Here is a 26,805-nt window from a genome sequence, read left to right on the forward strand (position 1 = left end):
AAGCAATATTGATTAAAAAGTAGATCTTAGTTATTTATTAACGGCAATCACACATATTTTTGTATTTATATATACATATTTTTATAGCCTTCACATAAGTCGTATGGCTGAATTTTCAACTAGAAATGAATTACATAACTCCTTGGAAAACAGGGCTTCTAATTTTAAAATTTTTTCCTCTTTTTTTAATTATTTTAATTATATATTTAATTATTGTTGGACTGACTGAACTCTCACATATTCCTTTAGACATATACCCACATAAACTGGCAGTCAGGAAGACAACTTCTACGAAATGCTATCTTTTACCCACATGGAAAAGGAAACCCTTCTGTTTTTATATTTCAGTGGCAAAAATTAAAAATCTGAAACCCTTGCTTTGTGCATAATATAACACCCCGGTACACTCCCAGCTGAGAGTGGCCCAGGATACTTGCCGACCCTCTTCCTCATTAGCTGGTAGAACCCAATGTTTTGAATCGTCACCTTTTCCAAATTCTGTTCTCCAGTCTGAGACACTCTAATCATGTGGCATTGCAAAGACAAACTTAAGAGAGAATTCTTCCACAAGGTGACACAGTTAATTAAAGCACGGCATGGAGCAACAAAACCTTTGCCATTGTGCTGGTTTTGGCTGGGGTAGAGTTAATTTTTTCCATAGTAGCTAGTACAGGGCTACGTTTTGGATTTGTGCTGAAAACAGTGTTGATCATACAGAGATGTTTTAGCTATTGCTGAGCAGGGCTTACAGAGCCAAGGCCTTTTCTGCTTCTCACCCCACCCCACCAGCGAGCAGGCTGGGGGTGCACAAGAAGCTGGGAGGGGGCACAGCCAGGACAGCTGACCCCAACTGACCAAAGGGATATTCCATACCATATGACGACATGCTCAGCATATAAAGCTGGGAGAAGAAGGAAGGGGGGATGTTTGGAGTGATGGCGTTTGTCTTCCCAAGTAACCGTTACGCATGATGGAGCCCTGCTTTCCTGGAGATGGCTGAACACCTGCCTGCCGATGGGAAGGAGTGAATGAATTCCTTGTTTTGCTTTGCTTGCGTGCGCGGCTTTTGCTTTACCTATTAAACTGTCTTTATCTCAACCCACAAGTTCTCACTTTTACGCTTCCTATTTTCTCCCCCATCCCACTGTGAGGGGAGTGAGCAAGCGGCTGTGTGGTGCTTAGTTGTCGACTGGGGTTAAACCATGACAGCCATACATTATCTGTGAACTTTTTTCCTCAGTGTCTCTGCTTTTATATATAAACCATTTACAGCACATAAAGGGAACCCCTTTTCAGGCTCTTTTTAATCACAGCTGGCTGGAAAACAGAACGCAGCAGAAGAGATGCAATTCAGTGAGAGGGAAGCACAGAGAACCTAGCCTCAGAAAGGTAAATATACACCCTGTGCACAGATACATAAAGCAAAGGTGTCCAACAGGGAGAACCTGTGATGCAGGCTCTGACAAAATGACAGATACCAGGTGGATCTGCTAGGGGTGACACCCCACACGGTGCTGCTGCATCTTTGCTTGGGGCATCAGAGCTCAGTTGAGGGAGTCTGCCCTCTTGACAGAGAGAAAGAAAGTCCTGACAGTGTTCCGCGTCATGGAAGATTTGCCCCTAAATCAAAGTAAATTAAGCTGGACTCTCATTAAATGTAAGCTACTAATGCTAGGAAACACCCAGTAGGCTGAATTATTGCAAGCATCCTTGCAGTGTCATATCATACTCATTAGCCTGTAACAGTAGCTTACTGGAGATATGACAGTAGACATACTCAGGTTTTAACTCATTATCATTATATTCAGGAAAACAAAACAGAAGACTCCATGAACCCAAAATATTTCATATATCTAAAGGCATCTAGTCTCCTTTTAATTCTTTCTTCGAATACAATACTACAAAGAAGCACCAAACACTTTTAGAAATAATTTTACTTGCCTATTGAGAAGAAAGAGAACATATTTAGGCAGAAGTTCTTACAATACTTCGATTTTTCCATAAGAAGTTTTGCTGTTGAGAAAACCAGATGGCAACACGTATGGAATAGGTATACAAACTGTTTTCATAATATGTATTTGCCTTGTTGCAAAAAGAAAAAAAAAAATCTTCCATCACCACACATCAGGAACTTTGCTTGAAATGATTTTCAATGTTATTTGATGTAATGGAGCCTTCACTAGGAGCAGAGGGATTTTCAAGGCCTGGAAGAGGCATATTGATTTTTCCCAGTTCTGTGGAAATTGACAGCTCATTCATAAGATCCTCTGTGTGTGCTGAAATACTTATTCTAAATGCTATCCAGAGGAAAGCGACTGGAAAGTTGAAACATTAGCTGAAGAATCTGATGTGGAGATTGATGCACATTAAGATAAATAATACCACTACTGCCATTTATCCTGGCCTGTATCAGAAATAGTGTGGCCAGCAGGAGGAGGGAAGTGATCGTGCCCCTGTACTCGGCCCTGGTGAGGCTGCACCTCGAATACTGTGTTCAGTTTTGGGCCCCTCACTACAAGAAGGACGTCGAGGTGCTGGAGCGTGTCCAGAGAAGGGCAACGAGGCTGGTGAGGGGTCTGGAGAACAAGTCTTATGAGGGGCAGCTGAGGGAACTGGGGTTGTTTAGCCTGGAGAAAGGGAGGCTCAGGGGAGACCTCATCGCGCTCTACAACTACCTGAAAGGAGGTTGTAGCGAGGTGGGTGTTGGTCTCCTCTCCCAAGTAACTAGCGATAGGACGAGAGGAAATGGCCTCAAGTTGCGCCAGGGGAGGTTTAGATTGGACGTGAGGAAAAATTTCTTTACTGAAGGAGTAGTGAAACATTGGAACAGGCTGCCCAGGGAAGTGGTGGAGTCCCCATCCCTGGAGGTATTTAAAAGACGTGTAGATGAGGCACTTAGGGACATGGTTTAGTGGGTAGTGGTGTTGGGTTGACGGTTGGACTCGATGATCTTAGAGGTCTTTCCAACCTCAGTGATTCTATGTTTCTACAATTCTATGATTTGCCTCATTTATTTTATACAGCTAAAGGAGTAGGATCTGACTGTTTTTAGCATCTCCGCAAATCAGGCCATCTGGAGGTTATATGAGATCACACTGAGTCAGAGTTTGATACCAAATCAAGCACCCCTGACTGCAAGCCTCAGTATGTTAGTGACATTTTTAAATGCCAGTGTAAGGGGAAGGCTGGACTGCTCTAGATCTTTGTGTACGTTACAGAAGCAGCTACACAGAGCACTGTGCCAACACTGACATCCACTCATAGCAACCCTTATACCTGTACAAAGTCCTGCTGAAATCAGTGGAAATCTATACCCACTGTGATCCTTGAGGGAGGATATTTTTTGGCAGGAGCAGCAGCACAATCACAAAAAATGGGATGTTTTCCAAACTCACACAATAGTACAATGGAAGAGAAACAAATTAGGCCTCAAACCAGTAAAGAATAATCTATGTTCTCCTGGATTTTGCACTGTAAAACTGTAGTGGAATGCAATTCAGTACATTAGTAAAAAAAGATAAGGTTTTTTTAATTCTTTCTTTATTGCATTGCATCAATATTTGCTGATTTTTAATGGGAAAAAAAGATAGAAACTGGTACAAGAGTACAAAGTCACTATAAAATGCTAGCTAATTAAAATGTCAGATATTTAGAAGGGTTAAAACAATTACCATACTGGAAGGCACTTTAATGGTTAATGCTGACAGTGACTTCTGGGTCATCACTAACAGAGCTGGGTTACTTCATGAACTGTTCAGCTCCTTGCTCCTGCCTACGTCAATAAAACAATTACCGTCCTGTTGACAGGCTACTAGCCATATATTTGAGAAACTTGCTGCATATTTAAGGCAAAGCAAAGTATGAAGGCTGATTCTATCCTACAGCACTATAGTTTAAGATTGGAATTCCCTAACTGGCAGAATTAGGTCTGATTTCTTTGGGTCAAAAAAATTCTCTCTCACCACGAGTTTTAATTGGAAGGAAAACATTATATTCTAAACGCTTATAGCAAATCTTCACAGGTTACTGCCCTTGGTTAATGGAGTATAAACTGTTGAAGTACTTAGACTGAGCATTTAACAAGACATCAGCTTCTTGCTCCAAATGTGTAACTTATAGTAGCCCTGGTGCCAAAACCAGTTTATAATGCATTTTCAACAAGAAGTCTATTTGTAGGGGCTCAAAGGAAAAAGAAGTGTTGTTTCACTAACTGTAAGCCCAAGTGTCTTATGCTCTACTAATCATTAACTATTGTGTCTTAGAGAGTTTAAGGAATAAAGAATAAATTAAAGTTTGCTAAGAAGTACTTCAGGATTATTGTAATCTATGGTACTAGGTCTTAGAGAGTGTTCTTTAAGAACAGATTACAAACATACTTTCAAACTCCTGTCCACTGGAGAGGACAGAGAAGTTCTTTACATTTTTCTTCTTTCCACTCCACACACACACACACAAAAAAACCAAACAAAAAACCACCACCATCACACAAACCAAACAACCTTCTCCCCCACATTTTCCATTTGAAAATTACCCCACATCTACGGCACTACCTGATACAAGTAATTTTTTTTTTTTTCCAAAAACACATATTTTCTGGGTTCCCATTTGGAAAAAAAGCCTTTCTTCCCCAGTATAGCTCATGCTTGCTTTCCCTGTGTGCCTATTACATCATACACTGTAGTTGAATATGTACATACACAATAAATACACCAAAGAGTTTATCATGAAAAGACTATCTTACTGAATTAAGATAGTATGTCTACCTTCAAATTCAATGTTATAGAACATGGATCTCTTGCCTTCAGTAAGAAAACATTACCAACATGCAACAAGAGGGATAGGACTAGGACCAATGATAACTTGTTTTCGCACATACAAATATTCATAAAATCTTTCACTTACAGAAGTATTCTGTTGGGGCTGCCTGTGCTCTGGGTGCCATTCACATGCATCAGCTTTTCTCTGATTGGGACACTAAAGATTCAAAATTAACTCTTCATACTTTGAGATAGATGTGCCACCAGGTAAAACTTACTATGACAATTCAATCAAGGTCAGGGACTGATAAATACATTTAGCAAATTAATCTCTAACACAGAAGAAAAGTATGTAAGCTGCATTTGATAATTCCAATAATATACACTTGAAGTATGTTGACATCAAACATGAGAAGTCGCACAATTAATCATAACTAGTTTTCCTAGTTCTTGTGCCCTTATGCTTCTTCAAGCTTTTATAAACTAGAAACATCAAATAGCTTAAAACAGTAACATACTTACAAGCACCTACTTTTGGCAAAACAAATACTTAGGAGAAAGGAAACAGCTTCATCCATGTTCCTCATCTATTTCTTTTTGTATAACCAATAATACACCCTGCCACAAAGTTACACAAGAGAAGGCAGGGCAAGAAAAATTTTTCCTCCAAGAATGACCTCTACAAATCTGAAGCAAGTCACCTGGAGAGCCAGCAGAATTACTATATTTTTATATGCATTTAAAAGACTGGGGCTACATCTGCTGAAAGAGACACTGAGGAATTCAGGAATCCCAGGCTCACAACAATGCATCTATTTCATCAATGTGTACATCACCGCCTTGCACTATTACGAAACAGTTGTGTATTTTCCCAAGACAAGTTCTGTTCTCGCCATTGTTCTGTTTCTGGCAAGACCACTTGTGAAATGCTCTCCAAGTTATCTGTGCTACTAAGAAATTTAAAAAAAAAAATCATTTTATCATAAAAGGGGGTGGGGGGAGAATGAACAGAATGCTTCTACTTCCACTGCAAGGGCATCCTCCCAGTGCAATTTTTTAAAGATCAAATGCTACAGAATGCATTTGAAGATTGCATGGAACAAGCTTCACATTGATTTTTATATTTTTTAATCACTGTGGCAAGAGAAAATTACATGACCAAAACTTCCTTGTGGATATCTGAACATGAACTCACATCAGAAAATGATCTTCTGCCCCTTTGAAAACAAACTATCAACAATGTACAAAATTTAATAAACAGTCTATTTGTTGTCCCTTAAAGGTCAGTGCACTTTTCCAACACTTTTCCCGTAACACACATAACCTTACACAGTTTTCTTTCCACTATCTTCCTGTAATTCAGAAGACTATTTAGATTCCCATATGGTAGCCATCAAAACCAGCAGATGCCAAGCAAATTAAAACACAAATTATGACTTGTAATACGCTGATTTACCATAATCGCAGCATATCTCACAACTTACAGTGAATTATCAGATAAAGCAAAGGTTTCTGTCTGAGGTGTCAATACTTTCTATACATCTTTCTGATTAGGCTAGGGTCAGTGGAACCAAGTGAGGATTGAAATTCAGCATTAAACAATAGTATATATCCACAGTTTCCATCAAGTATATATGTTTATTTTTATATATATATAAAATATATATTTTATATATATTTATTATATATATAATAAAGAACAGAGAGCAATTTAAAATAGTTCTTAGAGCTAAAAGTCAGCTTAAAATTGTCTTGCAAAAGTAGAAGGGGAAAGAAGGGGAAATGGTTCTTGCCTTTTGAGAAGTAGGGTGGCCTACTTTTACTTTTTGCATTGCACCTTTGACACCATTCTACATGGAAGTCTAAGGGGGAAGGCGGGGAGGAGGCATTGTTTGTTTGCTTTTTTTAACTACAGAAAAAAGTTTTCTGTTACCTTATATTATGGCTGCAGCTCTCATCTAAATCAGATTACATTATGGTTTACCTCCACAAAGACATAAAGGCTCATAAAAAAGCACTGTCTATTCCACCAGCCTAGAAAGGTAGCAAACATAATGTGGTGCTTTCACACAGGCATTATGCTAGTCAAGTTAAAGCCCGGGTGTGTGCACTAATGAACGACCAGCAGAAGAATGGCAGCTGAGCAATGGAAAGGGAAGCATAATATTGAGTGCTAACTTTTGATTTACATGTATTTGTGCCCATTTGGTCTCAGTTCCTAAATCTTACTTCGGCGAGTGCCAAACGAGCTTTCCTCTTCCATGAGAGCATTATGATCTCATAAAATAAGTTTTTCTGAACAAACACTTCCAGCATATTTACCAACTTTAATACTGAATTTCAAAAAAAATTGAGCTTGCAAATATACCTAGAACATTAGTTATGCATAGACTCAGCGGATAATATTGTCTTCTACAAGAGTATGAAACACATAGTTAGACAAGAACACGTTATCTGCAGTGGTACAAGACTGAGAACTATCTCCTGAAGAGCATACGGTCACCTTTAGTTACATGTACAGCATTAGAATGCAACTTTCCCATATTCATTATTCTAATAATTCGGTCATGATTTTTAAGGAAAGAAATAACAGACCAGCACAAAACCAAAAAATTGACAAAAAGGTCTGATAATTTATTTTGCCGATATTCTGTGGCATATAAAGCCTCTGATTTTTTGTAAGATCTTCAGTTTAAGTAGCACGCACAATCATTCCCCACATCATTTCAGCAGATCTATAATACTCCACTGTTCAAGGCACTGACAATTTTCTTGTTAAAACCATTACTCTTCCAATTCAGTTCTCTTTATTTTTAGTCCATTGTTTTATGATGCAGAATAGAGAGTATTTTCCCCTTTGTTTACATTAAAATTTTAAAAGGTTGTGTTAAAACCACTATATAATAATGCTCAGGTAGAAGTTTTAACAAAGGTGTTCTACATATCTCCACATTCACGAGATCCCTGGAGAGTGTCATGGGGTTAATACGATGACCTCTTCATCATTTCAATCTATTTACAACGACTACATTAGTGGCTATTTTTTATTATCACTTTCCGTGAACAGCCAACCGAACTTGCAATTTTCATTTACAGCTTTTCTGGCCCAGTTTCATGATAGACTATTGAAGGGTTTCCTATTAATTCAGTAAAAACAATATTAAAATGTATTCTACAAGAGTAACTGCCTATGTTTTCACTTGAAATCATGAGAGACATGGTAATAAATGCAGGTTTCCTCATAAAGAGATTACAACATTCTAAAGAAATGACTAAACTCTTATAAAGTGTTTTGTCTCTGTGGATTTCAAGAAGTTTAGCCAAGGACACAAATGAGACAATTAGCATTTTGCAAAAGGGGAAATCCGTAAGCAAGGGCCACACATCAAGCAAATGGCAGAGTGGGCGATATACTCAGGTCTTCAGATTAGCATTCCAGCAGTACAAAGCCGCGTGGCCTAGTGAGATATCCTTTAACCCATTCAGTTACAACAGAGGAACATCTGTCATCATGCAAAAGCTATGCTGCATCAGCCTCAACAACACAGGAATAAGAAAACGACTAGCCACAAAATACCTAAAAGAAACCGCTTCCCCACTTGCACCATCTGCACATTAACCTTCAGAGAATAAGATGAAGGAATTACAGGGTATATAGCTTCTTATAGACTGGCAGTGCCTGTAGGAGCAAGATAACACATTTATGTATATTTCACCATAATCTCTGTGCTGCATTTTGGATTTAGCATGAGAATAATGTTGATAACACACTGCACTATACCAGCTACTAGGAAGAAAATTAACTCTATCCCAGCCAAAACCAGGACATAGTACAAGGACATGGCACACAAGTGTTCCTTACACCACTCTCTTCCCTGCTGAAAAACATCTGTGTTCACAGCAACATATGCCCAGGGGACTCAAAATTAAAAAACAGACAAGTGAAAAGAACCGTGGCAAACTCAACCACTAAAAACTGAGCAAATAGTACAATAAAAACAGCTACTGTAGGGTCAGAATACTACAAAGCTTGCAACCACTCATCTCCACAGGTCGGTCTAAGGCCAAGTAAACATTGACATAAAACTGCAGTCCACTTCACTCTAACAGCTTACTTTCTTGATTAAGGAAAGGTATTTCACTATAAAAGTGTAATTAATCAGAACCCCCATCCTTCCAAAACATCCTCTTCAGGCATCTTTACTTTCCAGGAACACAGACACGAGGTTAGCTATGAATACCTGCTAGCCACATAACCACCCTCCTCTATTCTCACCAAGGCGATAACCACAAGCTCAGGATTGGTTAGAAGGTTTCTCTCCTCTATTCTTCCCCACCCTCATCCATAAAACTTCAAGGTGTTTTTTTCCCCCCAATTCACCTTTCTAGTCCAAAGAAGCCACTATACCAAATATGCACTCAACTTGCCTTCAGAGCCCTCAAAAACACACTCACCCTGCCTGGGTTTGTGCATGTTTCTCATTGCTAAATGGAATATCTCATGAAAAGAGGGGGATTGTACGTGTAAGAGCCTTCACCCAACTTTAACGTTCTATGCAGTGGTAAAACCTCATCATTTACGTGTGTGTGACAATGCTTACCCCCTCCCTCTGTGGTTACGAAATTTGGCATGTACATCCAAAATCAGCTGCTTCTCTTTCAAACCCAACACATTGAGAAGATGCTAGAAATACTATTATATGCAGGTTACCCTTCACTGTACAGTTCTGCCTACTCTATAGCCAGTGCTAGAATGGTGCAACAAGATACTGTGCAGTCAGATCAAGCAGCACAGCCAGGAAAGGAATCCCTCCCTGCAAATGCCCAACCAAGCCTCCCATGGGCTTGCACTTTAGGGATGGGTGGGAATACTGTTTCCTCCCTCCTCCATCCTATTATTGCTGCTGCTACTACTACGTGGTAATAGCTAATCATAATAAACCCGTGCCATACACAACCTCGTCATTGTGTAATCATTGCCTTAAACAGCACTGTTGAGACAACTTGAGCTGTGATTTTTTTATTATTTTTACTTAACAGGGGTATCAGCATGAAAACATGCAGATCAATTCGTTCTCCAGGCCTGGGTGTCTAGCTGCTCCCTCCCCCACCACAAAGCAGACGAGGGGGAAGGAAGGAGGGAGGAAGAAAAAAGGGAAAAAAAAAAGGGGGGGGGGGGGGCAAGAAACCCTCTTCGCACCTACAACAAAAGCAATTAGGAGGGCCGGAAGGGAAGAGGAATCAGCAGCCTCCGAAGGTGCAGGAATGCAGCACGCCGACTTGCCCGGGAAAGGGCTACCCGGAGCCGGGAGTGGGCAGGCAGGAGGCGGCTACAGCGGGGAGGCTGAGACGGCGGCACCCCCGGCCTCGCGCGCCCCACCACCCCCCCGGCAAGCCCCATTCAAACCCCCAACCGCCGGCCTCGCGCCCAACTGTCACGCACGACCCCGGGCTCCGCTTTTACACGTCCCTCAGTTTTCGTTTCTAGCCGTGCCCAGCCCGGGAGCGGCGGCGGGGGAGGAGGAGGAGGAGAAGAGGGCAGAGGAAGACACGAAGCGCCGTGCAACCGGCCCACTTACCCAGAAGATGACATTGAAGCCGAAGATGAAATATTTGATGCAACAACTGACTTCAGGCCCCTTGTAGTGCTTCCCGGACATCCTCTGCGCTCATGAAGACACTTTGCTCGCAGCCAGGGTGAGAACCAAAGAGAGGGGAAAATGAAAAAAAAAAAGGGGGGGGGGGAAGGTCTAGGAGGAGGGGGGCTGGGGGCGGCGCGGCGGGCAGGGCTCAGCACCGGCTGCGCGCCGTGGGGAGATGCGGCAAGAGCGGCGCGGCGGCGGGTCGACTCCGACTTGCCGGGCGCCGGGGATGGCCGGCGAGCAGCTCCCACCTCCTCCTCCTCTTCTCCCGCATGGAGGAGCTCCCGGCTACTCGCAGCGGGAGGGGGGGAGAGAGAAGGAGAGGGGCGGCCGCCGGGAGGCGCCCGGGCAGAGGCGCGGGGCTCGCCGCCGCCGCCACAGCCCGGCGCGGCGCTGCCCTGCCGGAGCCGCGAGCTGCCCCGAGCCCTCTCGCACTACGCTCCCTCCCTCCCCCCCCCGCCCCCGCAGCGGCAACGGCCGCCGCGCGCGCAGCGCCCCGCCCCGTGGGAGGGGGGGCGGGGAAAAGCGCGCCACTGGTCGCCCCGGCGGCGTGATTGGCGTCGCGCCCCGCCAATCCAACTGCGCGGCCGCCGGCCCGAGGCGCCCTAGGGGCGTGGCGGGGGCGGCTCTGCGGCGCCCCCTCCTCGGCCTCCCCCTCTCTGCCGTGGCGTGCCCCAGCGGCGGGGTGCGCGGCCCGGGGTTGGGGGGGCGGCTGGTGAAAGGGGCGGCCATGAGGTGGCTCCCGTGGGGGCTGATGCAGGGGGGCTGTGCCCGCCGGCCTTTGTCTGCGGCGGCGCGGGCGGGGGGCGGCCTGGTGGCTGCTGCTGCCGCCTCAGTTACGTAACCCCCGCCGGCGGGGTGGGTGTTAGGGGCCGCACCTGTCAGCGCTGAGATAAAATGCAGTTCGTTTTATGTTGGGTGCCCGTGAGGAGTAACGGTATTCAACGAGCCTGCCTCTTCGTTACGGGTTTGTAAGTCAAAGTCGAGGTTTCTTCCATTCTTTCTTCCTGCGACAGCTCCTCGGCAAAGTCTCCGGCGGGTTGCCCAAGCCGTGGTGTTGCACAAAACCCAGAGGTGCCAGCCTGGGGGGCTCCCTCCCTCCCTCCGACAGCTGGGGGATGACCCAGGCCGGCCGGGGCAGCGAGGAATAACACGGCCTGGCTGGTGTGAGGGAACGGAAGACTGCACTCCATAGGATGCACGGGGAGAAAAGCCAGGAGAGCAGCGTGGTTCTAGGTTGGCTGCGGTAATGAGGAGCAAGACCATAATTGTACTGTGGAGGTTATTCTGAATGGGTGCCTTCAGATCACCTCCCACGTGAACTCGTATGCACTACACACACAGGAACACATGAAGAACTATTTTACAATGTTTTCTAGAGTTTGTATTTTAACATACTCTGAATTTATATTGAACCTGCCAGCTGTAAAGTTACGTGGCTTAGCTGTATTCATATGCTGTTCGGGATTCATAGTCCACATGATCTGGCATTAACAGCATTATTAATAGCATTTCTTTGCTGAAGAGTATCATCATTTCAATGTTTCAAGTCTTCAGAGTTTCCTGGTCCAGCTATAAGTACAATACTTTTAATTCAAAAGATGGAAGAGATCTTTGTAATAAATTACATTTCCCATCTCTACAAGGTTGCAAGATAACACACTTCAAAACTATGATATTGTTAGAAATACAAAAGATAGTCTTTGGTTCAGGATCACTTCATATTGGTTATGGGGCCTTGGCTGTGTGTCTTTTTTGAGAGAGAAGGGAAGTATTTGTTCAGGTCTGGTAGATGTTGAGAAGAAAAAGCATCTGCTGAAATGGATCCATGAAAATAAGCAATGTTATTGGTAAATGAGAAATTAATGCAACACGTCTATACAATTTAACTATGACACTATAGTTTACCACATGAACGTTATCCCTGTGTCTATTGTTAGAGTATTGGTAACGCTGTGTCTTTGCAAGACCATCCATGGGAACAGGGTAGAAAAGGGTGAATAATTAGTAAAGCATAGGTTCTGTACCAATGAGTAAAAGAACATCACCACTTACAGTAGGGTATGGTAATAATGTATTATATTAAGGTGCTGTTTTTACAAGTGGCTTCAAATATTGGTGACGACCTGTACAAACATTTATAATACTACTGTCATAACACCCTACTAACACCGCGTGTTGGCACCCTTTAGCATTTTAATGCTTAACAGGCAACAGGAAAATATTGCGGAGTAATATTTATTACGATAAATTCAGTAACAATCTCAGATGGTTTACCTATTAATCATTCCCAATCAACAATTTAAAGAGAAATACAACCTACATCAATTATAGCATATTACATGACTTCACTTGCTTTCCCAATGGAAAATAGTGTTATTGCCAAGTGTAATTTTAAAGTCAAAAGCATTTCACATTGTCCCATCATCTGATCAGTTTAAGGAGAATTTAGAATGTCTGGTGTTAACGGTTAGACTGCTCGCTTGAAGAGGGTATTGAACACAGAACCCTGCTCTTTTTAATTCACTTTGTGTGTACGGTTCTTGTGCAGCCTCAGAAATGAGCAACCAGACAGCAAAGGCAGCAGAACAGCTTTGATGTAGGTAATTGATCTTTCAGAATGCCAGCTGGAACAGAGTCCTCTGCACCTGCAGCAGCCTCTCTGGTTTACAAACACATTTTGTCTCCTGTCCTAAACAAACAGAGATAAAAAAACCCCATCCTTTGGCTTTGTGCCATCTCTTGTGGATGGCTTCTTACATGCTTTGGCCACCTAGGTCTGGAAGCTGAGCAAGATGACTGTGACAGCACTTTAAATTCACTGTCGGTTACCAGTCAATGCCGAGTCCCAGTGTGATGTTTTGGCACAAAAACCTGAGGCGATACTAAGCAGGAGCAATATTACCTTTCCTTGCAGTATGGCACGACAGTTATTCAAATTCTGTTAGTTTATAATTCATCTGACTAGTCACAGGAGTACTAATGGACAGTATTTCAATGACAAGGCAATGTTTCTAGTAGCACAGTGCTTTGTAACACTAGGCAATGCTTTGATTTACTACTGACATCAGAGAAAAAGTCCTATCCGAACAATTAAATCTACTCCCTGTCTCTAAGATGTAGATATCAACAGACTTCTGACCAAAGACTGGCCAAGTCTAATGCTAGTAAGTGCAGGAAGTTTGAGAAGTTCGTATCTTAAACGGGGAATAGTTGCAGACTCTGAAATTCTTACTTTCCACCAAGTGAAGAGCTCTCATCCCAATTCCTCAATTCAATCATTCCTTGGATCCAGCACCTCTGTCTTTGTGTCAGCTCCTGTTTTTTGATCTATGAATTCTTTGACATTTTCCAGGGAAAAAGAAATGCAAGCCTGAGTGACTCAAGATGAGAAATTGCTAAGCAGCACACTGAAGATTGTAGTTCCATGAGTTATCGCATTGCTAATCTCACCACGTCCCACATTTAGTGAGATAAAGAGTTGTGGTCTAAGTTCAATGTCTGTGTCCCTAAGTCTAGTTATTTCCTAGACACTTCATTTTAGTTGAAATTCATAGGATAGCAGTATTTTTCTACAGGGAAGCCATAGAACTTTCTGACATACAATAAGATTTATAGAATCAGAGGTATTATCTACCTCAGAATATTTTTCAATTTAAATATCATACTAGCTTGTAATGCCATTTGTCTTCATTTGATAGTTTTGCAACCATGAAAACACTTTGTTTTCTGCTTAGCAAATGAGTGACCACTGATGAGGGGGCGCTTTTTAGGTTTAAAAGGAGTTCTGAGATAAGAATTTCATATGACCAAACTCAAGTGGTGATACAAGTTGTATTGGCCTTGGTGGAACTGCATGCCGTGTCCCAGCTGTGAACATGACTTCAGCTTCCCACAAGAATAACACAAATCTTTTCAATTAATTCACAAGTGCAAGTACTGACTAATTACTGTTATGGCTAATACTGGTTAGTGGCTTTCTGGTGAGTATTGAGCTGCTTTTTCAGTATGAAACTTAGCTCTCAATACTGGGTAATAATATCCTTTTGCAGGACCAACCCAACATCATTATAATCTGATAACAACAACATTGTTGTTAGGATGATTCACAAAGCATTAAGCATGTCTATACATCTACAGAGTTAGAGGCCAGAATTTGAAGCTAAGGCGTACCAAATGATAACCGATAACCAATTGCATTATGTCTAATTCTGCTTTCTCAAGAGAATGTGTACCTGAGCCTTAATTTTCTTTCTCCAAATGCTGTACTTTTGGTGTAAGGATCCATTATTTCATGTGTTCTTAAAGTAAGAATAACTATATAAAGAAACTGCAAGTTGTATTCACTCCAGTTCCCATCAGCATTTGGCAGGTTTTGGAACGAAGATGATGAGAGCTACTAACTGGGATGCAAATTACTCAAAAAGAAATACCAAGTATCAGCAATAATGGTCACAAAGTCTACTCAGCTGAGCTCTACTGCTTGCAGTCTGCAAGCAGGTTTGTTCAAGATGAGCCCAGACAAGTCTTGCAGCAGTCTAAGCAGATAGACATGAAGATGCAGTCTCAGAAGTCTCTTTGGAGCAAACATATGCAAAATGAGATATGCAGACTGTTAGTGCCAGAAATACTACTTTGAAACCGTAGGGAAGAATAACGCACCCTGCTACTTCTTTCCTGTGAGAGAAGGAAGAGGTATTTTTTGTGCCAGCACCTCGATCCAGGAGCTGCTACCTCTGCCGCTTGTCAGAGGAAGGGGTGGGAGTGGTGGCACGCTTCCTCACGCTGTGCGGTCAAAGGCAAAGGAGCAGCCGGGGCTGCAGCTGCACCATGGTGCTGCTTGGGGCAAACACTCAGAAACACAGCTCGTTTTCTGTAGTGCAGTGCCTCAGCAAGCCCCTGTTCTGGAGATTTTTATAGAGCTCTTTCTTATTAATTCCCCTGACAAGTCTATACAACGGTGAAGCAGGAATAGTATGACGTACCTGGTCCATAGCTCACACAGTGACTGCAGGTGTGGTTCCAAACGCTCTTGCATCCAAACTGGCTCCAAAGTGCATTACCTATAAGGTACTTCTTACAACCATTTTATATGCAGGACAGTGATGGGGCTTAATGAGGTAAAACATATGCATTATTCTATAAAAGAGACAGAGGTTTGCAGTCCTGAATTAGGGGTGGCTACAATTAGAATATGGGCAGTCACCTCCCCTTTCATTACTGGTGCTACAGGACCATGGTCGCTAATATGGAGATAAACTCAGACCCCAGTAAGTGCCAAATTTATCCTTCTAACTTTGTATTGCTAAAGGCACTGGACAAACTCTGGAAATTTGGGAACTGTTCCCTTCCCAAACACAGCCTATTGCTTGTGTATACCTGAAGGTTCTGGTGTAATTCTTGACGATGCTCTGTCCAAACGGGCAACCGATGTTTATTCTATGATGGAGCACCATATGATTTTCTTAAGGTCCATTAGGTTTTTCAAGGCCCTCTGAGTTGCTCTCAGCCATTCTACATCAAATAACACAGGATACTCTCGCTTCACAGCTCAGAGGTTTAACATACGGTGTTTACTCTGTAATAGCACTCAGGAGAGTGAGGATTTCCTCTGAGTGTGTTTTTAATGGTGATAAGATTTTCTGCAAATCCACCATTTTAAGTAATCTTTGAGTACGTTTCCCTTCAAGGGTTTCCTTTACTCAGCCCTAAGCCACCTGAGCTTCCCCCATCCCTCCTCCTGTGCAGATTTTTGTTTTTCCTGGGAGCCTGGATCAGAGTTGTCCACATGAACAATCCTTCAGGAATCAGTCTGGCATCTCTTTCCAGGCAGATCTGTAAACCTGGGAGAAGGTCAGGAAGTGGAAGCAGGAGGTAGGATGAGAGGGTGCAAGACTGCAAATCTGGTTGTTGTAAGCTTTAAACACAAGTTGCAGTCAGAGTGGTGGGAGGGAAGGCTAGCAGACCAATTCATCTCAGAGCCCAGCTTTTAGAAAAGCTTTCAGCCATGGCCTGGCCAAGAGTTGAGCTAAAAGGTGTTGGAGTAGATGTTTGACCAGCCTGGTCAAGAGTTCAGCCCCCAGACCTCTGTGCAGGCGGAGCCTTAAATCATCTCGCTGAGAGCAGAGTGGGAAAAGCCGACTGTGCAAAAAGCTCTCATTTTAAATCAAGCAACACTTTTTCCATTGTTTTTTGATTCAAATGGCTGTAGAGATGCTGTGATCTGAAGGGACTCTATGTCATTGCCTTCACAGCACACAGTTGATCCGAAACCCTCTGGGGAGAGTGATGAGGTGCTCAAGGGAGTCAGCACCTGCTGGAGAAGGCCCCAGATCTGCAGTGCAGTCTGGCTGCAGGGAGCTATCTCCTAACCTCTGGCAGGAACATGCTTGCTCATCTGAGCTATGGCAATAGCAGTGGCAAAAGGGCTGCCATCTTTACTGTGACATCAGTGTCTCCTGTCTGTCAGACTATGTAACAGGGTGTATCCGGGGCCTCTAACAGTTTATTAGGACTGTACAGGAGTTCTGCAAGTGAGCTGATAATCGCAAAGGAATGTGGTTGATATATTTAACCTGATTTCCTCAGAATTTTGTGTCTGGTTCTTCATACACACCTTCTCTATTCACATCTGACAACAGTTACCAAATAGCAGGATCAAAGATACCAGAGTTTCCTTTACCTTTGGTATTGACACTTGATTTCTCAGATGTTACACAAAGACGTAGCACTTTTAATAGCACCAGCGAACAGGTATTTTACAGCAATATTCTGCATGGTTTATATCAGTGGACCTGCTTAGGAACAAGGTAAATAAAATACATTTTTTTAAACATTCCCAAAAGGCATAAAATAGCAGTACTAGAGTCATTACAAAACCATGCTGTGTTGTTAGGGCTTTTTACTTCCCACAGTGTCACGGGAAGAATACATGATGCCTGTGGTAATCCTCCATCTTTGGCAGACAGTCCTCTGTGCTCAGCGATAGCATGCCGTTTGAGACAGGATCAAGTAGCAGAAGATAAGACTCAAGCTAGCCACACGATTCCTCTACTTACCTGGGAACTCCAGTATTTTGAAGAGTTCAAAGAGCAAGTAAACTGGGTCCAGACTTTGTTTCTGGACTGCATCCAAGTGCAAGGTTACACTTCATAAATCACCTGCACGTATTACCCTTCAGGCACCTTTAAAAGGAAGGCACTTCAGAAAAATATACAATTTACTTGTTTGCAAGTCCAGTAAGTGGAAATTTCCAAGCCTTTCTTACTCTCTCCTGCTATATTAACAAAACCAGAAACCTTCCTGCAGATGAGAGCAGAGTGGCCACCGATATTCGTGTTGGGTTGAACAATTACTTCTGAAGTCTGTTTTTTCAGAGGCTTGTCATTTGCTGCATGCTTCACCACCTGTGTTTCTCTGTGAGTTTGGATGGGTGGAGTTCATTTCAATTTCCTGCTCTTCTTCTACCACACTAATCATACCATCAGCTTTTTTTGCTGTCATAGTGCTTTAAGCAAATTGAACTATGAGTGACAGATACCGGAGACAATATTTGGAAAAGAAAAGAAATCCCACCCCAGACCTATTTCTAGATTCATCTCCAGCTTACCATATTGTGTACCACCATCTTAGGCACATCTTCAGCCTCTCACAAAGCTGTTAAAGTGCCCTGAGATTTCCAGGTTTGATATTTTAGATTATACTACCTTGGAGGCAGGGACTATGTCTCCTCCTTGTTTCTGCAAGTGGCAAGCACAAGATGCTAGTGTTTTGACAGCAAAATGGATAAAGTAATTTTAATTTAAAAATGTACCTCTCTGTTGTTTTGAACTCAAGGATACAAATATATCTATAAACACACAACGTGGACCCAGTATATACAAATAACAGATCTGAAAACGTGAAGAAGAGACTGATAAGGGAAAAAAAGTAGTGTCTTCAAGGAACAGACGCATACTTCGTCTATTCCTCTTGTCTGCTTTCAGGCAGGAGAACATCTGCCTTTTGAAGCAGGCCTCCTTGCTCTGTGTAATGTATCAGTCTGCCAGTCATCAGGAAAGTTGCTGTTTTTCACCCAGAAGTATTAACCTTTTTGAAGAGACTGACCGTGAGCAAAATAAGCTTATTTTGCTCTGGACAGACATTTCTGCCCCAAATCACAGTGACATAAATGTCAGTGTCTAAAATCTTACAAATTTTATGTCACCAAATTCATCAGACCAAAATATGTGGCTGCTATGTCACGACTCCTCAGGACTTTATTATGCTATATCCCAGTCTGAGTGATGAACTGTTAAATGTGTCACACTTACGCATACAACTATGAAATAAAAGACTCAATGGAAGTTGTATTACATGTGTAATGGAATGGAAAAAAGAACAGGAGTAGGGAGCTTTCCTTTTTGTCTTGCAAAACATCTATCATTTTCTTAGATATTAGCACAGCTCTTTCAATATGTTTGAAAAGTTTGAACTATTCATCATAAAGGTAAATTTGCCAAAAGCACCAACTGTTTAAAAATGTGAAGCTATAAAGGGGGTGGGCAGCAAGCGTACGAGTCCATTGTTCTGCTCTAAGCACTGTCACTCTGAGCCGGGAACAAAACCGAGAGCTGGACAAAAAGGAGGTCCAGCCATCTAGTGGTAAATTACGCTGATGTGCAGCCTGCTGATGTCTGCCTTCCATGGGGACGCTTACAGGGCCTCCATGTGCTCTGTGGAGGGAGAAAGGGACGTTTCCCAAATTTTGATAGGTGCAGGACTCGGCAGTAATGAGACATCTAGGGAGCAAGCTAAAGTGCATAGGACCCTGCAGCCAAATTGGGAGAAAGGTTGGCAGAAGAAGTAACCATTTCAAACACAAGGTCAGCTTTTGCTAGGTTGACAAGGAAGAGCCTGCAGTCCGTGTTCTACACTATGGAAGTACACCTGTTTACAGTTGCCTGCTTACAGTGCTTATTCAGACAGTCTCTTTTTCAGAAAATACCTGTGTCCTTGCGAGCTTGCACTTGCCACCCTGCCCGCACCTGCACAGCAGTATTCGGGGAAAATTTTGGGCAGTTTCCCATAGTTCCATAGCAGAGAACAGCATGTCCAGAGGATACGCACAACAGAATGGCGCAATATACTCAGGTCCCACTTCACACAAGGAAAAGAGAGGTGTAAGCCAAATTGTCACAAATGAAACAAGAATGATGCAATCAGCTACACAAAGAAAGCCATATGCTTAGTCCAAGCTAGGATAAAACACTTACCTACCTAATTTATTGAGTGAACTGTTTTATACTTTCTGTATGGTTACAAACTAATAGAAAAAGCTTAATCTTGGCAAGGCCTGAAGAGACGACAAAATAGTAAACCATTAAATACTTCAAGGAAAGAATAAAAAAAACATACAATGTATATGCCTGAATACCTCTCCATATTCAGCCCAGTATGCCAGAGCTCCCATTCCAAAAGTGATCTCAGTGCTTAGAAGCCCATGTCTCCTTGAAAGCAGTCAGATGCAAGTCCTAGGGGGCCTAGTACGCAACTTGCTTAGGCACAGAGAAGAGGTATCCAGTGGGATAGCCTAAGCAGTCTGGACATTAAATGACCATTAGTTTCAATGTGAATTGAACCTCAGTAAAAACATAAAGCTAATTATCTGTTTACCCAACTACAGATGTAAGTGCTTTATTTACAACAACCAAGATGAAAGTTACTGCCTCTTTTACACAGTGACAAGCAATTGATTTCCATCTATGTTTGTTAACCTATGGAGTAACACCATGATATTAAAATCCCTATTGCTACATTTTACTCCAAGCTATTTTGACTGCTACTGAACTCTTTTGAAATATCAAATTTTGTCCAAAGCACATCCAGTTCTTGGGATTACATACACATGAAACTGCATCGCAGGTTGTACTCAGCTACAAAACACGGGCCGAAGTACAGTCGTGGTTATACCAGGTGTAGCCAGGTAAATATCGAATCATTCTGCGAAACTCCAAATAATTACTTTGTGCTGTAAGTGAGAATTTTTGTAACTGAAAACAAAGTTTCGTTCCAAGTAGTTACTGCAGCATGAACTGATTTTAGCAGGCACATTTGTTCTTTATCAGAAAACATAGTACTGGAGGGAGCACAGAGGATAATGCTTCCCTTGAGGTAGGGGATATCCGAAGTCAGCTCAGTCAGTGTTATTTGCTGACAGCCACTAGCGTAGAAAAGAAATACAGCTGTTTCCTACTAGAGTGATATCAGCTACTATATCTCAAACTCTCACTTCTGTTTGCGTAATGTTTCTGTTACCTACAGTGGATAGCTAAAAAAGCAGGGGGGGTCGTATCTGTTGCTACTTTGAAGTGGTATTTGCTATTGATTCTCCTACCAAAAACTGGAAAGTAGATAGGGATGCAAATTCATCATTAATGTTTTGTCAGAGTTCTGTTCTAAGGAGTGTTTGGCCATGGAGAGGTTGAATCTCCCTATGAGCCATTATGCTCATATTTCATCTGGTCTTTACCAAACATGCTCTCTCACCTGGCTAACAGGAGAAATTAACTGCCCAATGCCTGCAACGTTGTGTTCCCCGGTGGGATGGCTGCCTCATGCCATCTGGCTTTGCCCCTCTCATTTCACTGATGGATCACACTTGATATTTGTGTTGAATCCTACACCACAACACTTTCAGAGCTGTCTGAAACCACAAACATTAGAAGGAAAACGAGCAGAAAAGCTGTGCTTTTCACTTCTCTGTTTTACCCACTGGGAAGCTGAGGCAACAGGTAAGCTGTAATGGACTTTCTTACAGCATCTCAGTAAATCAGTGGCCAAGTTTGCTGCCTATTCCTGTACTCAGCAGTCAGTAAGAGGCTAGGGCAGAATGCTAGACATGAGCATCCTGCTTCAAAATCTCTCAGTCTGCTTTTCCTTTTTTCCAGGTGAACAGGGCCTCATCTTTGGGATGGAGTTGTATCCAAATCTGCATTCCTCTGCCATACATTTTGGATATTCATTGAAACAGGGTTATTTTTTTAAAGACTTGAAACTGGAATTTAAAAGCTGCTGACTTAAGAAAAAGGAGCCAGGAAGGAGCGCAACAGAGAAGGGATCAATGTTCTTGAGCAGAAAATACGGAAACAGCACCTCTCCGATTTGTAAAACACCCACTGGGGTCAGGGTGGGGTGGTCTGGCAATGAGTATAAATGTACACAATCCTGCAGCCATTTGGGGCTGTCTGCACTCAGAGCACCACTGCTGTCCTACTTTCTACTATGCTGCAGGTTGCCTGCCGCACTCTGTAAACACACTCCTCTCCTGTGGTTATTTTTGAAGCAGCTCCTTAAAACAGATTATGTGTCTCTTCCTCGCTACATAAATAACAGTTTGCCTCATGCTCCTGCCATCCTTTTGAACTAAATTAAAAAATAAAGAGGAGGGGGAAAGAAGAGTATCCCTTCCACTGGTGATTTCTGTTGTAGCTTTCATGGCACTGTTGGTCTGGGGTATGTGTTGCCTTCATGCCCTTCTTAGGGTAAGCTACAAAGGTTTTTTCTTTCTGACCTTCTTTCTTGCCCTTCCCAGGATTCCCCCCTCTTTAGTCCCTTTCCAACTCTCTCCCACTTCTCCTTCTCTGACTTCTGGAAGCACTGCAAACACCACAAGTCTCATAGAAACTTCCTCTTGAGTAATACTACCAAGGAAGGATCCACACATACCAGTTACAGTTTGTCCTCCTTGCATAGTCTTCGTGCAGCTAGCAGTACCATTGCTTGCCACCCATGCATGCCTGTTTTGGGCATCCCAGACTCTTCCCTTGAAAGGAATCGTTCTTCTTAATCACTTTGTCCTTCATTTCTCTTGGCGATACTAACATCCTAAAGAAGCGAATTGAATGTGTGCAGAATGGGCTAGCTTGAGATGCACGGATGCTGACGTGTTCCTGTGAACCTGATAGAACCAAGCCAGTAACACCAACAACAACCAGCTGATGACATCACTAGGAAGAGCTGAACCAAACTACCATGCTCCCTCTTGGTCTCTCTTTAGAAACCAAGTCTGGCACATCGTTGCCAGCTCTCAGAGGATCTGCTCTGCTCTCCCACAAAGCAGCAAGCCCCAACTTGGACTTCTGGCTTCCAAAGAACATGCAGAGAGCAGTCTTAGCTCCAAGATTATGTAACTTTTAAACATTCATTTTTAGGTGTTGAATCTAGGGGAATCAGCCAAGCAATCAATTAGCCTGTCCATTCCAGTGATTAAAGTATGTGCTGAGTCATGGAAAAACATATGAAGTGAAATATCCTTGATAGAATATTTGGCCTAAATGTCATTATCTGGTATCGCTTATGCACACAGGGACTGATCCTGCTAGCCTTGCTCACAGAGTAGCCAGGAAATACCCGTACGGGTTTAAAGAGAACTGATCAATAAGGTACTTTTTGTGAGCAGAGGAAGCAAGCACAAGCTGGCGGAGGTAGAGGCAGAGGAATTACATAGGCCTACGAACTTTGAGCCCACCTGTGAAATCTCAGCTCCAAGCAAATCAATGGGCGTTTTGCGATTTTGGCTGGGGGTGGGGAGGTTTTACCACACAGTTTATTGGGCAACATTCCTACCAAAGTACAAAACAAAACCAACCTGCAGAGCCAAGGGCTTAGAACAAGAGAAGAATATTTTCCTCTGTAGCCAAGGCCCTACGTACCATCACCAATTACACCACTGGAAGCTAAAACAAGAGAGCATAGTCTAAAAAATGCAACGTCTCAGAGACAGTCCTGGTAGTGTAATAGCATTCCTGAATGGCTGTTGTAGCGCTGTTGTGGACAAGGCCTCTGGAATGCCAAACAAGGTTTCAACAATTGCTAATGCCACTCAGTTATATTTGCTTCTTTCTAGGTGACTGAAAAATTATCAGACTGTCCGTTTCCACTCCCCCTCTTTGTCTGATGTCTCTGAGAGCAAGGTCCTACAATCTTGGGTGTCTGCAGAAGCTTTGTTACTGGTGGTACGGGGATTATAAACAGACCATATTGTAGGGACAGGGTTTAAATTGGACTCATAAGGTTTGGAACTTCTTTTTCAGTTTATATCTTTTTTTTTTTTTTTTACCGTGTAGTCTCTTTCTCTTAACAGCTTTGCTCCCCCTAATGCTAGAAAAGGAAAATAGCCTTCTACTATTCAGTACTGTCTAAGAGGAGATTCAAAGATGCTTCACACACAGCCAGGCCTTCCACACCCTGTGGAGGTTTTTAGCCTTACATTACGTCTCCCAGCATGACTTGGCCAACAGAAGAAACTGAGAATGCGAGCGTTGCCCGCTAGGCACAGCTCTGTGCTACGCTGTAAACTATTGCACAATCGCTGTTTTAACATGAAAAATGGATCTCAGTTGTAATTTCAGGAGGAGGTCATTGGCCCAACTGCTTAATAGTGTGTGGGGGGGAAAGAAACCAAATCCAAACCCAGTGTTACATGAGCCTGGAGATACACACTGAAGTTACACTACAGGGTGTCAGATAGTAGGCATGTTAAAAAACACCCACACCCCACACCCAAACACAAAAACAAAATAAAACAATTTAATTAGAGGAGACAAAGTAAGATCAAACATCCTCAGCCCCACAGAGCAGCCATGTTGGGGCACACACAGGCTCCAGCCTCCTTTTGCTGGCACACAAAGCCCATGGGCAGTGATATGAACATGGTTACACAGAGCTAAAAGGACGCGCTGACAATGGGTCAGGTCATATAACAAGAACATGTTTCCTCTTCATGGGCTTTGGGGGTAAGGGTGAGATCATAGTGCAAGCCTTCGGCAGGACCGAGAAACACTCAGTCTAGTTGCGGTACAGCATCCTCTGTCAGAAACATCGAAGCTCTTAGCACGTTAGCAGGGGAGCGAAGGAAACAAAGGCAGCGAAGGCCTCTCAGTGTCCTTACCCACTGCAATGGGCAGGGGCTTAAAATCCCCAACATACCTTTTTCAATTACAACTCAAAATAAATAGCTCACTGTCAGCACAGTATAGGAGAGGGGAGGAGAGCACCGACAGGACATTCTCTTTAGGGGAACAGGTTGAGGATGGCGGTCAGTAGCACAGGACATCTGCTGTTGCTGGCCCTCCACCACCTCTAGGACATGCTTTCCCATCCCCACCAGGATGACACCTCTCTCTCCCTCCCATCACAGCCCATACTTCACCTATCCCATACAGCCATCCTGGTAGCCGGGAGGCTAAGCCAGGAAAACTCATCCAGGGTGGACATGACACCATGCCTCTGGCAATGGAAAGAGCTTGCTGCAGGTCATTTCTCTCTTCACCCTGCCACAAAAGCCTAAGCCACCTCCTCCATACACCTTCTGAGCCCTACTGCCACCAGCTGAGAGAAAAAAAAAAAAAACCAACTAGTGCTGTTTTAGTTAATTTTAAACCAGTGAAAGCTGATTATTGCTTAGTAAGCCTAATTCATGCCTGCACTCTAAATACCAAGGGAAAAGTATGTATGTCTTCCTTTATATAGCAAAGAAGAGTAGACTAGGACAAGAATCTCTTCAGGAATTATGGATCAGAGGACTTGATGAGAGCTGTCCAGTTTAATCCTTTTTCTTTCAAACTACCATTACAGCCAGGAGTTGAAATTCTGCTGCACTAATGCTCTCAGCACAGCATGGTCAGCTGTGTGCTATCAACACTCCCATCCTGCAGGCTCGCTCACACATTGAAAAAAAATATTCCTGCATGTCAGAAGCAGTAAATTTCAAAAGCAGCAGCAGCCAACGAAAAATCATGGAAACTTAGGTGCCCACGACAGCTGGAACAAAGGTTTAGCAATACGTGCCACGCTGACCGCATCAAACCATGGGCAACAGATGTACTTTGACACCAAATCCTCTTTCTTCACATTTAGGTGTATTAACTGTTTGAGTGAGGGCTTCCTCCCACATACCTATTTTCTATATCCCTTAATGCATGGCATTCTGCCACCCAGAGAGCAAAATACATTCACCTTCTTCTTCGGGTCACAGAACAACTCTAGCCATGCTTGAAGCTAAGCAGTGTCCCAGCTGCCACCACTTGAGTCTCACATCAGTTGAAGCTGATTTACAGGTAGCAGACATGAAAGTCATGTCAAGCAAAACTGATCCATTCCTCCTGCAAAAATTACACAGGGAAAGGCAAGGGAAGGCAGTAACAGTCCACAGATCTTCTAAAAGAATTTGGTGTGAGGAGCAGAGCTGTACTGAAATGAAAGCAATGCAAGGAGGCTGCTAGGTTGCCCACATGCCATGGAGACAGGGGAAGGTAGCAGCTTCATCTGCAACTATTACCCGTCTTGGCCCTCTGGCAATAGAGCCAGAGAGAAAAGAGCAATACCTGCACTCTGATTCCCCTTCTCTCTTTCTGCAGATGGCAAATACTCAAATTTTCAGACTGCTTTTATGCCTTCCCATGTTTCATTACAGCAAATATTTGCTGGACACTCGGTGCTTCTCTGTTTGTCCTGTTCTGAGCTGTCTCCTCCTTAGACCCAGATCCTCCCTTCAGCCCCTTCTGCTTTGTAGTCTTTGCTTTTATATTTGCATGGTTTGCTGGGAGGATGAAGGTGTTGCTCTCCTTACCTCCCTGCAGTGGTGAAACCTGACAGATTTAACCTAAAACCATAGCTTCTTTATTGCTGTCATTGTAGTGAGAAAACAGATCTCTACTCTTCTCCTCAGAGTTTTCATTATAGATGCATACCAGAAACTTGGCCCACCTGTACAAGGTTGAATGACAGTCTTAAAATACTTGAGTCCCTTAGAATTCGATCTACAATACAGTTTTTAAATAGCATGAGTACTAGCAAAATGGCACCGGCATGACCTCATAGGTCTATATAATTCCTAAATGAAAAAGCTTTTATTAATCCTGCGAGGCTTAAAATCAGTTTCTGATACGCTGAACAGAGTTAATGGAACCAGCAGCTCCATGGATCCAGCTGCACTCAGTCGTGATGCCTCGTGCTGGGGTGGATACCTTTTCCAGAACAGGCAAGATCTATACGAGTAACCCTTTGATAAACATCACCCAGACTGGTCTGGAAGGAGCTTGGTAGCGTTCAGTTTGTTACAAAGAGCCATGGAGAGTTTCTCACAGTCTTGCAAACCAAAGCAGTGGTTCTGATGAGAATGAAATAATGAGCATCTGGGGCTTGATGACATACAGTGGCAGTGGAAAAACTGCAGATGGGTGCCATCATCAGTTACAAGATGCTATAAATGTTCATAAGTTTGTAAGTGCTTTTCTTTAAGGGTAGTCATATGCCAGAGCAGTGCTAGTCTGCCACTGAGAGCCTTGCTCCCCTACAGTCATCAGCATCTTCTAATCATCTTCAGTGCAGTTGCTTTATCGTTATCAGCAGGGCCCAGAAAATTG

The 26,805-nt window shown here is 43.1% G+C and overlaps 1 protein-coding gene across 1 annotated transcript in view; it reads right to left on the minus strand.

Moving 5' to 3' along the window:
• The window catches only part of TSPAN5 (tetraspanin 5), an 85,943-nt gene extending 75,461 nt beyond the window's left edge, over positions 1-10,482 (minus strand). Inside the window, exon 1 of the mRNA XM_076336789.1 lies at positions 10,337-10,482. Within this exon, the coding sequence (XP_076192904.1) occupies positions 10,337-10,417 (81 nt within the window). The 5' untranslated portion in view covers positions 10,418-10,482. The remainder of the gene's footprint in view (positions 1-10,336) is intronic.
• Positions 10,483-26,805: the final 16,323 nt, after the last annotated feature.

The sequence above is a fragment of the Aptenodytes patagonicus genome, chromosome 4 (genome assembly GCF_965638725.1).
Source record: "Aptenodytes patagonicus chromosome 4, bAptPat1.pri.cur, whole genome shotgun sequence".
Lineage (NCBI taxonomy): Eukaryota > Metazoa > Chordata > Aves > Sphenisciformes > Spheniscidae > Aptenodytes > Aptenodytes patagonicus.